General features: G+C 37.8%; 1 protein-coding gene across 4 annotated transcripts in view; it reads right to left on the minus strand.

The window, feature by feature from the left end:
* The window catches only part of ICA1L (islet cell autoantigen 1 like), an 83,638-nt gene that overhangs the window by 18,569 nt on the left and 52,404 nt on the right, over window positions 1-12,665 (minus strand). For all 4 annotated transcript variants that reach the window (XM_021075560.1, XM_021075559.1, XM_021075561.1 and 1 more), the window contains exons 9-10: window positions 11,419-11,462; window positions 3,987-4,061 (exon numbers count right to left, since the gene is read on the minus strand). In XM_021075560.1, coding sequence (XP_020931219.1) covers window positions 3,987-4,061; window positions 11,419-11,462 — 119 coding nt within the window. The remainder of the gene's footprint in view (window positions 1-3,986; window positions 4,062-11,418; window positions 11,463-12,665) is intronic.

Genomic DNA, 12,665 nt, shown 5'->3' on the forward strand with positions numbered 1-12,665 from the left:
TTCCTAATCCAATCATCTGTCAATGGACATTTAGGTTGTTTCCATGTCCTGGCTATTGTGAATAGTGCTGCAGTGAACATGCAGGTGCATGTGTCTTTTTCAAGGAAACTCTTGTCCGGATATATGCCCAAGAGTGGGATTGTGGGGTCATATGGAAGTTCTATGTATAGATTTCTAAGGTATCTCCAAACTGTTCTCCATAGTGGCTGTACCAGTTTACATTCCCACCAGCAGTGCAGGAGGGTTCCCTTTTCTCCACAATACAATACCTTTTAAAATTGCACCTCACAAAATCAAATACCTCAGAATACACCTGACCAAAGATGTAAAGGACCTATATGCTGAGAACTATAAAACTTTAATCAAAGAAATTAAAGAAGATGTAAAGAAATGGAAAGATATTCCATGTTCATGGATTGGAAAAATCAATATTGTAAAAATGGCCATACTACCCAAAGCAATCTACAGATTCAATGCAATCCCTATCAAATTACCCATGACATTTTTCAGAGAACTAGAACAAACAATCCAAAAATGTATACGGAACCACAAAAGACCCAGAATTGCCAAACACAATTCTGAGAAACAAAAACCAAGCAGAAGGCATAATTCTTCCAGACTTCAAGCAATATTACAAGGCCACAGTCATCAAAACAGTGTGGTACTGGTGTCAAAACAGACAGACAGACCATTGGAACAGAACAGAGAACCCAGAAATAAACCCAGACACCTATGGTCAATTAATCTTTGACAAGGGAGGCAAGAACATAAAATGGGAAAAAGAAAGTCTATTCAGCAAGCACTGCTGGGAAACCTGGATAGCTGCATGCAAAGCAATGAAATTAGAACACATACTCACACCATGCACAAAAATAAACTCCAAATGGCTGAAAGACTTAAATATACGACAGGACACCATCAAACTCCTAAAAGAAAACATAGGCAAAACACTCTCCGACATCAACATCATGAATATTTTCTCAGGTCAGTCTCCCAAAGCAATAGAAACAAGAGCAAAAATAAACCCATGGGAACTAATCAAACTGAAAAGCTTTTGCACAGCAAAGGAAACCAAAAAGAAAACAAAAAGACAACTTACAGAATGGGAGAAAATACTTTCAAATGATGCAATGGAAAAGGGCTTAATCTCTAGAATACATAAGCAACTTATACAACCCAACAGCAAAAAAACCAATCAATCAATGGAAAAATGGGCAAAAGACCTGAATAGACTGTTCTCCAAGGAAGATATACAGATGGCCAGCAAACACATGAAAAAATGCTCAACATCGGTGATCATAAGAGAAATGCAAATCAAAACAACCATGAGATACCACCTCACACCAGTCAGAATGGCCATCATTAATAAGTCCACAAATAACAAATGTTGGAGGGGTTGTGGAGAAAAGGGAACCCTCCTGCACTGCTGGTGGGAATGTAAACTGGTACAGCCACTATGGAGAACAGTTTGGAGATACCTTAGAAATCTATACATAGAACTTCCATATGACCCCACAATCCCACTCTTGGGCATATATCCGGACAAGAGTTTCCTTGAAAAAGACACATGCACCTGCATGTTCACTGCAGCACTATTCACAATAGCCAGGACATGGAAACAACCTAAATGTCCATTGACAGATGATTGGATTAGGAAGATGTGGTATATATACACAATGGAATACTACTCAGCCATAAAAATGAATGACATAATGCCATTTGCAGCAACATGGATGGAACTAGAGAATCTCATACTGAGTGAAATGAGTCAGAGAAAGACAAAGGCAAATACCATATGATATCACTTATAACTGGAATCTAATATCCAGCACAAATGAACATCTCCTCAGAAAAGAACATCATGGACTTGGAGAAGAGACTTGTGGCTGCCTGATGGGAGAGGGAGGGAGTGGGAGGGGTTGGGAGCCTGGGGTTATCAGACACAACTTGGAATAGATTTACAAGGAGATCCTGCTGAGTAGCATTGAGAACTATGTCTAGATACTCATGTTGCAACAGAACAAAGGGTGGGGGAAAAAATGTAATGTATACATGTAAGGATAACTTGATCCCCTTGCTGTACAGTGAGAAAATATAATAAAATAAAAAGGAAATGCTCACTGCTATTTAGCATTGTTCTGGAGATAACAACAAATGCAATTAAACGAAGGAAATGAATTACAGTCACAAGAATTGATAAAGGAAAAACAGGACTATATCTATTTGTAGAAGCCATGATGGTATACCTGGACAACTCCAGAAAATCAGTGATAAAACTAATTCAAACTATAAACAAATTCAGCAAGGTAGCAGGATATAAAATTAACATGAAAATGTCAATACCATTCAAACACACAAAATACTAACCAGTTAAAAGATACAAGGGAAAGAAAATATTTATAATGGCAAGAAAATAAAATATTCAGAAATAAACTTTGAATAAGAAATATTCAAATCCTATATAAAAAAAACATGTATCTGAAAGATTTATAGGTAAACTTTTAATAAATAGATGCCTCCTGTTTTTGCTTAGGCTGTCTCGACACCATCAAGCTGTCAGTTTTAAAATTTAATGTGATCACAATGAAAGTATCGATGAGCTTTTTTATGGAGCTAGACGATTTAATATAAAGTTCATATTTAAAAATAAACATGGAGTTCCCGCCATGGCTCAGTGGTTAGCAAATCCGACTAGGAACCATGAGGTTGTGGGTTCGATCCCTGGCCTTGCTCAGTGGGTTAAGGATCTGGCGTGGGTCGTAGACGCAGCTCGGATCCCGAGTTGCTGTGGCTCTGGTGTAGGCCGGTGGCTACAGCTCCGATTAGACCCCTAGCCTGGGAACCTCCATATGCCGCGGGAGCAGCCCAAGAAATGGCAAAAAGACAAAACAAACAAACAAACAAAAATCAAAAAACAAAAACATGCAATGGGAATGGAAATGAATCTGACTAGCATCCATGAGGACGCAGGTTCAGTCCCTGACCTTGCTCAGTGGGTTAAGAATCGGACGTTACCATGAGCTGGGGTGTATGTTGCAGATGTGGCTCGGATCCTGCATTGCTGTGGCTGTGGTGTAGGCCAGCAGCTGTACCTCTGATTCTACCCCTAGCCTGGAAACCTCCATATGCTGTGGGTGTGGCCCTAAAAGGACAAAACCCAACCAACCAATCAAACAAATGTGCAAGAATAGTCAAGAAAATAATGAAAAAAGGGGAAGATACTAGTTCCACTAGATATAAAAACACACAAGTTTATCATTAAAACCATGTGGAAAAGATGCATGTACACATCAATGAGATATATAAAGTCCAGAAATAGAACCAAGTACATACAGAAATCTAGCATATGATTAGAAGTTATCTCAAATTACTGTGGCAAAGATAGCATTTTATAAAGTAATGTAAAAGACAGCCATTTGCAAAAAGATAGTGTTTAATCCACTGTTAATGCTGTATCCATGAATAACCTCCAAATGATTTAAAGATCTAAATGTAAAAAATAAAACTACACAATTACTAGAAGAAAGCATAAACAAACTCCTCTAATCTGGGTGTGCATATGACAAAAATCCAGAACCAATAAAATAAAAGATTAATAAACTTGACTCCATACAATATTTAAGATTTTTTCATGGGCAGGAAGAAACTAAATGAATAGTCAAAGGACAAATGACAAACTGAGAGAAAATGTTTGCAACATAAATGCTCTGCAAAGATATTCAAGGTAGTGTTTACTGAGTGGGTGGTAGAGCTCCATAGACAGTAACATAGACTCAGTCATCAGTTACAGATACAGTCCACAGAGCCGCAAATACTCAGAATAAACAACGATTTAATCTCCATCGTGATGTGCTACAAAGTAGTACTGATTGCATTCCTGTGTAGAGACTTATACACATTTTCATGTTATGGAAATAAATATCAAATCAAAACTAAAGAATTTTAAAGAATAAATTATCCATATGTACAGTAAAATTACGATTTACCATTTTCTGAGTTAGAAAGCTGAGCTGCTCCAAATTCTCTTATTTGAGAATGTTTTTCCTTGTGATCTTCAATTGCTGAAACATAAGCACATAAAAGATAAATTGAATAAGAAGAAATTTAGCATGCTTAATTACTATATTTTATAGTAATTTGACCAATGGCCTATAATAGACAAATATGCCCTTTTATTACAATGGGAGCCAATTCCCACATAATTCATCCTACTTTATTTGTAACCCTCATTTTTGTATAGACAAAGGCCCCGCCCAAAAAAAATCCATGATTTTGACATCTTCAACTATTATTAGAGCCATTTAAAATTTTTTTTAAACTTATTTTTAGAGTGGTATAGTTGATGTATAATAACATATAAGTTGTGGGTGTACAACATAGTGATTCACAATTTTTAAAGGGTATGCTTCATTTAAAGTATTGTCTATAGGAGTTCCCGTCATGGCGCAGTGGTTAATGAATCCGGCTAGGAACCATGAGGTTGCGGGTTCAATCTCTGCCCTTGCTCAGTGGGTTGAGGATCTGGCGTTGCCGTGAGCTGTGGTGTAGGTTGCAGACACGGCTCAGATCCTGAGTTGCTGTGGCTGTGGCATAGGCTGGCGGCTACAGCTCTGATTTGACCCCTAGCCTGGGAACCTCCATATGCTGCCGGTGCGGCCCTAGAAAAGGCAAAAAGACAAAACAAACAAACAAAAAAATAAAGTATTGTGTATATTTCCTGTGTTGTACAATATATCCTCAAAGCTTGTTTATTTTATACATAGTAGTTTTTACCTCTTAATCCTTCAGCCCTATTGTGCCCCTCTTCTTATCCTTCTCCCAACTGGTAACCACTAGTTTGTTCTTTTTATCTGTGAGTCTTTTTCTTTTTTGTTATAGTTACTTGTTTTATTTTTTAGATTCTATATATAAGTGATATCATACAGCATTTGTCTTTCTCTGACATATTTTACTTACCATAATGCCCTCTAAGTCCATCCATGTTGTTGTAAATGACAAAATTTCTTTTTTTTTTTGGCTGAGTAGTATTCCTTTGTATATATATACTACATATTCTTTATCCATTCATCTGCTGATGGATGCTTAGGTTGCTTCAATATCTTGGCAATTGTAAACAATGCTACTATAGCAGTGGGGTACATGTGTATTTTCAAATCAGTGTTTTCTTTTCTTTTCTTTTTTTTCAGATATATATATCCATGAGTGGAATTGCTGGGTTATGTAGTAGTTCAATTTTTACTTTTTTGAGAAATCTCTGTACTATTTCCCACAGTGACTGCACCTATTCACTTCCCCACCAACAGTGTATAAGGATTCCCTTTTCTCTTCATCCCCACCAACATTTTTTTATTTGTGTTCTTTTTGATGATAGCCATTCTGACAGGTGTGAGGCAATATCTCATTGTACTTTTAATTTGCATTTCTCTGATGATTAACAATCTTGAGCATATTTTCATGTGCCTGTTGACCAATTATATATCTTCTTTGGAAAAAATGTCTATTTAGTTTTTCTACCCATTTTTTATTGGATTTTTTTTTGATGTTGAATTGTATGAGCTGTTTATATTTTAGCTATTAACTCCTTATTGTCATATAGTTTACAAACTTTTTCTCCCATTCCACAGGTTGTCTTTTTGTTTTTGATGATTTCCTTTGCTGTACAAAGCTTTTTAGTTTAATTAGGTCCCATTTGTTTATTTTTGCTTTTACTTTCTTTGCTTTAGGAGACAGATCCAAACAAACTTTGCTGTAATTTATGTCAAAGAGTGTTTTGCCTCTAGTTTTATGGTTTCCAGTCTTACATTTAAGTCTTTAATCCATTTTGAGTTTATTTTTACCATTTGCAGCAACACAGATGGACCTGGAGGGCATTATGCTGAGTAAATGAGCCAAAGAGAAAAAGACAAATGCTGTATCTTATAGGTGGAATCTAAAAAATAAAATGAATGAGTGACTATAACAAAAAAGAAATAGACTGACAGATATAGGGAACAAACCAGTGGTTACCAGTGGGGAAAGGAAAGGGGGAGAGGAAGATGGGGGAGAGGATTAAGAGACACAAACTACTATGTGGAAAATAAATAAGCTACAAGCATATATTATATAACACAGGAAACATAGCCGATATCTTGTAATAATTGTAAATGGAATATAACCTTTAAAAATTGTGAATCATTACACTGTACATCTGTAACATATACTATTATATATTAACTCTACTTCAATAAAAAAGGGATATATATACTGATACGGAAAGCTTTAAAAGATAAAATATTATAATAAATGAATGGTTAAACTACAACAATGCCAATTATATTTCATTTATGACCATTAAAAAAATGTTCTCTACTTGGGTACAGGATTATGCCTGCACAATTAAGTAAACTTTGGAACATATGTTTGAAGCTATGTTAGATGTATGAATTTATAATTATTATAGCTTGTTAAATAGTTTCCTTTATCAGTATGGTCTCTATGTATATACTTAAAAATATCTATCACATTTATTGGACACCTACTATCGCTATATAGCTTATAAATATATCTAGCCCTAAAGTCCTACAAGGTCTGAGTGTATGACCATATTTCAGATGAAAAAAATGAAAGAGGCATAAATGACCTGTTTTTAAAAAGCCAGCATTCAGGAGTTCCCACTGTGGCTCAGTGGTAACAAACCCAACTAGTATCCATGAGGATGTGGGTTTGATCCTTGGCCTTAGGATCTGACACTGGCATGCACTGTAGGTCACAGTTGCAGCTCAGGTCCTGTGTGGCTGTGGCTGTGGCTGGCAGCTGCAACTCTGATTGAACTCTTAGCTTGGGAACTTCCATATGCTGCAAGTGTGGCCCTGAGAAGCAAAAAAAAAAAAAAAAAAAAAAAAAAGGGAGCATTCAAACCCAGATTTTTCTGGCTCCAAAACCAGTCATTTATATATTATATGCACAGTCAACATATATCTATTTATTTAAAATAACACAAATTTAAATATGAGGAAAAATACAATCTGTGAAATGAATATGTACACTAAAAGCACTTATTTTATTTATTTATATATATTATTTTATTTTATTTTATTTTTTGTCTTTTTGCCTTTTCTAGGGCCATTCCCGCAGCATGGAGGTTCCCAGGCTAGGGGTCTAATCAGTGTTGTAGCCACCGGCCTGTGCCAGAGCCACAGCAATGTGGGATCCAAGCTGTGTCTGGGACCCACACCACAGCTCATGGCAACACCAGATCCTTAACCCACTGAGCAAGGCCAGGGATCGAACCCACAACCTCATGGTTCCTAGTCGGATTCATTAACCACTGTACCACAACAGGAACTCCTAAAAGCACTTATTTTAGAAAAGACCAGAATTCCCTAAAGAAGATAATAGGACTTGCTAACTAGATACTGTTAGAAAGCTAACTCATTGCTGAGCACAGCCTCCAGTCCCACTTCAGCAGGAAGCTTGGACTGAGACCCTAGGCTGTTGCAGAGTATATCCTACCATGTGCCTGGGCAGGGGGATAAATCACAAGCCTCTGGCGCACCTACCAGGATGCCCTAAAAGTGATCTTGTAGAGCCTCTGAGCCAGCTTACAGTACTGCCCAGCAGCACAGCCCAGCCTACAGCCCTGCCTGGTGGCAAAGCCCAGCCTATGTCCATGTCCAATTGCTGTGCACAGCCTGCAGTCTCATCCAGTTAACAACCCCGCCCAACTGTTGGGCATAGTATGGGGCCTCATCCAACCAGGAAGTCTGGCCAGCAGCCTTGCCCCAAAGCAGAGCACAACCACAGTCCTGCCCATTATGAAACCCAGCCTGTGGCTCTGCCTGATCACAAAGTACAGTCTAAGACTGCATCAGATCATGAAGCCCTGCTGTCGCCCTAGCTGGATGCAGAGGCCAGGCAGCAGCACCACCTGGTGAGGTAGCATAGACAGTGACCTTGCCTGATCAAAGGTTGATTGCAGAGCCCAGCTAGCAACAGTGTCTGATCTCAGGACACAGCACTACTTTACCAGAGAGGCCAGCAGGTGGTCTGCTCCCTCTCTACTTCAGAGCATGGGCAGCAACTTCACCAAATTAGAGACTATGACACATTATAGTTAAAATGTCTAAAATCAATGATAGAACTTTGAAAGTAGCAAGAGAAAAAGTGACTTGTCACATTCAAAGGAACCTCTATAAAACCATAAGCAGATTTCTCAGGAGAAAATTTGCAGGCCAGGAGAGTGGATGATATATTCAAAATACTGAAAGGAAAACACAGTCAACAAAGAATACTATATCCAGCAAAGCTATCCTTCAGAAATGAAGAAATGGGAGTTCCCATCCTGGCGCAGTGGTTAATGAATCCGACTAGGAACCATGAGGTTGCAGGTTCGGTCCCTGCCCTTGCTCAGTGGGTTAACGATCCGGCGTTGCCGTGAGCTGTGGTGTAGGTTGCAGACGTGGCTCAGATCCCACGTTGCTGTGGCTCTGGCGTAGGCTGGTGGCTACAGCTCCGATTCAACCCCTAGCCTGGGAACCTCCATATGCCGCGGGAGTGCCCCAAGAAATAGCAACAACAACAACAACAACAACAACAAAGACAAAAAAAAAAAAAAAAGAAATGAAGAAATGATATAGACCTTCCCAAACAAACAAGTTGAGAGAGTTCTTTACCACTACACCTGCCTTACAAGAAATGCAATAAAGGGCACTATATAAGCTCAAACAAAAGGATACAAATAACCTTGTAAAAATGCAAGAATGGGAGTTCCTGCTGTGGCGCAATGGGATCAGTGGCATCTCAGCAGTGCTAGGATGCAAGTTCAATCCCTGGCCTAGCACACTGGGTTAAAGGATCGGGCATTGTTGCAGCTACAGTGTAGGTTGCAACTGCAGCTCAGGTCTGATCCCTGGCTGGGAAACTCCAAATACCTCAGGGCAGCCATAAAAGGAAAAAAATAATAATAATAATAAATAAATAAATAAATAAATTTTAAATGAAAGAAAGTATACAACTCATGAGTATAGTAAATATATAGTCATAGTCAGAGTCTATAATATTGTAACAATGGTGCATAAGTCACTTTTAACTCTAAAAGTTAAAAGATAAACATTAAAAATAACAATATTGATTTGTTATTGGAAACACAGTATTAAAAACATGTAAACTGTAACATCAATAACCTAAAATGTGAGGGTAGAAGCATAGTTTCCATATGCTATCAAACTAAATTGCTATCTTCATAAAATGTTATAAATATAGGACATTTTATGGAAGCCTCATGGTGAGTAAAAAAGAAAAGAAAAGAAAAGAAACTGGTAGGAGTTTCTGTCGTGGCTCAGTGGTTAACGAATCCAACTAGGAACCATGAGGTTGCGGGTTTGATCCCTGGCCTTGCTCAGCGGGTTTGGGATCCGGCGTTGCCGTGAGCTGTGGTGTAGGTTGCAGACACGGCTTGGATCCCATGTTGCTGTGGCTCTGGTGTAGGCCAGTGGCTACAGCTCCGATTGGACTCCTAGCATGGGAATCTCCATATGCCGCAGGCGCAGCCCAAGAAATGGCAAAAAGACAAAAAAAAACAAAATCAAAACTGGTAATAGGTACACAAAAAGGTAAGAGAAAGGAATCAAAGCCTACCATTAGTAAATCCTTACCTATCAATAATTAAGTGTAAACGAGTTAAATTCTCTAATCAAAAGACAAGAAGTGGCTGAATGAATAAAAATTAAGATTCAATAATATGCTGCCTATAAGAGACTCCCTTTAGCTTTAAGGATAGATAAACAAAGACTGAAAGTGAAGGGATAGAAAAAGATATTCCAGGCAAATGGTAAACAAAACAGAGAATGAAATCAGAGGAGTACCCACCTCAGCGGAAACAAAACTGACCAGGATCCATGAGGATGCAGGCTTGATCCCTGGCCTCTCTCAGTGGGTTAAGGATCTGGTGTTGCCCTGAGCTGTGGTATAGGCTGCAGATGCAGCTTGGATCTGACATTGCTGTGGGTGTGGTGTAGGCCAGCAGCTCCAATTTTACCCCTAGCCTGGGAACCTCCATATGCCATGGGTGCGGCCCTAAAAAAAAAATGACATTAGACCCTTAACTTATACCACTCACAAAAATTAACTCAAAATGGATTAAATACTTATATGTAATATCTGAAAGTGTAAAACTCCTAAAATAAAAACCAGAGGAAAAAATTCCTTGACATTGATCTTGGCAATAATTTTTGGGATATGACATCAAAAGCTCAAGAAACAGGAGTTCCCATCGTGGTGCAGCGGAAATGAATCCAACTAGGAACTATGAGGTTGTAGGTTTGATCCCTGGCCTCCCTCAGTGGGTTAAGGATCTGGCGTTGCCATGAGCTATGGTGTAGGTCACAGATGTGGCTCAGATCTGGCATTGCTGTGGCTGTGGCATAGGCCAGCAGCTGTGGCTCCGATTTGACTCCTAGCCTGGAATCTGCTGCCTAGGCAGCAGCCCAAAAAAAAAAAAAAAAAAAAGCTCAAGAAACAAAAGCAAAGATAAATAAGTAGGACTATACCAACTAAAAACTATTGCCGTGAGCTGTGGTGTAGTTGCAGACACGGCTCAGATCCCAAGTTGTGGCTCTGGCATAGGCCAGTGGCTACAGCTCCGATTCGACCCCTAGCCTGGGAACCTTCATATGCCGCACAAGTGGCCCTAGAAAAGGCAAAAAGACAAAAAAAAAAAAAAAAAAAAAAAAAAAGTGAGATATAAAAAAGCTGAACTCCTAGAAAAAGAGAACATTAGTGGTTGCTAAGGCCTAGGGTATTGGGGAAATGGGGAGGTTGGTCCCATTGGTCCTTCCAGTTTTAAGAGGAATAAGTTCTGGGATCTAACTTATTCAGCATCGTAACTACAGTTAACAAAACATACAGTATTATTTACTTAACAGTTGTAAGAGGGTAAATCTTAAATGTTCTTATCCCCCAAATAAATCTTAAAATGTTCTTATCCCCAAATAAATATGATAAATATGTAAGGTGATATATGTGTTAACTAATCTTATTGTGAAAACTCCTCTGTAATACATACAAATATCAAATCATCACACTGCACTCCTTAAACTTACAGGGTCACATGTCAATTACAGCTCAAAACACTTGGGGAAGAAAAGAATGCATTCAAAAGTGGTTTGTACAGGGTTTGGGATGGAAATGTAAGATTAAGTTGTGATAATGGTTGCACAACTATAAATATAATAAAATTCACTGAGTTTTAAAAAGATAATAAAATTGAAAATATGAAGAGAAAAAAACAAATTTAAAAAAGTGGTTTGTACAGAAGAGACTCATAAAGTGACATTTTTTTAATTGAATGGATATCAACACAATCTCTTTTAAAAGGCTGTAACAAACTGTTTTGACATTTAAATGTGGTCATTTCACATTTTAATGAATTTATTATCTTACCTGATTCACTTTCCAAGCTCACTACCTCATCTGACAAAACCAATCTAAAATAAAAACCAAAAAATGAAGAGATTTTGGTTAAAATATACCTTTGGGACTCACATGCTACAAATAGTTTTATACAGTTTAAAAGATTTTTTAAACTGAGAATACATATAAAATAGGTGTCTAGTTGATCTCCTAAAATCTGAGACAAATCTTACTTCTTCTCTGGAGCTGCACAGACTGAAAATAATCCTTCACCCCTTGTTCCTTTACTGAATATTGATGAAGCACCAGACACTGTGTTCAGCATGCTAAGTGCTGTGCTAAATACAGTACCACAGAGGAGAACACCTGTTACCAAAGCCATTAAGTATGAAGTTTAGATTTCTTTTCTTTTTTTTTACAGGCCACACCCACGGCATATGGAAGTTCCTGGCTAGGGGTCAAACTGGAGCTGAAGCTACAGCAACGTGGGATCTGAGACGCATCTGTGACCTACATCACAGCTCAGGGCAATGCCGGATCCTTAACCCACTGAGCGAGGCCAGGGATCGGACCCGCACCCTTATGGATCCTAGTTGAGTTTACTACTGAGCCACAACAGGAACTTCTGAAGTTTAGTTTTCAAGCATTAAAAGGCTTTGCTCAAGAACACTTGGGAACTAGAAGGAATAAAGAGCTATAGAAAAACAGACTATTTTAACAACAAAGTAATGTTTACAGAAAATACTTTTGCCTCAAACATCCTCAAACAATACTAATTTTGGAAATTCATATCATCCTTATGGTATAATGATAAAAAAATGAGATAAAGAAATTGAACCAGATTTAGTTATTATTCCTGGGGTATAACTTCAGAACTCTAATGCTGGAGGATATTTTAAAATGTTTTTAAAGACACTTAAAAAGCAATACAGTATTTATTTGCAAAAACCATAAAAATAAACCCACAGAGCAAATAGAGACTGACTTGGAATGAAATTTCCAATGACAGTATACACAGATGGTGTTTTAAACAATTTGGATGGAAGAGAAGGTAAAGTGCTTTGGAATCTGTTCACTCGAACGGTAGCTCTCATGATGCTGAAGATACATGAGATGATTCTAAATAAAACTTTCATAAAATGTGATAATGAAAATATTTACTGAATATATTTAACATAAGATTTAAAATGTTAATATAATTAAATTAGTAAGTTTAATTTATAATTATGCATTTGATTAATCTATATCCTAAAACATTTGTACAGTCATGTTAGTAA

This window comes from Sus scrofa, chromosome 15, assembly GCF_000003025.6.
Source record: "Sus scrofa isolate TJ Tabasco breed Duroc chromosome 15, Sscrofa11.1, whole genome shotgun sequence".
Lineage (NCBI taxonomy): Eukaryota > Metazoa > Chordata > Mammalia > Artiodactyla > Suidae > Sus > Sus scrofa.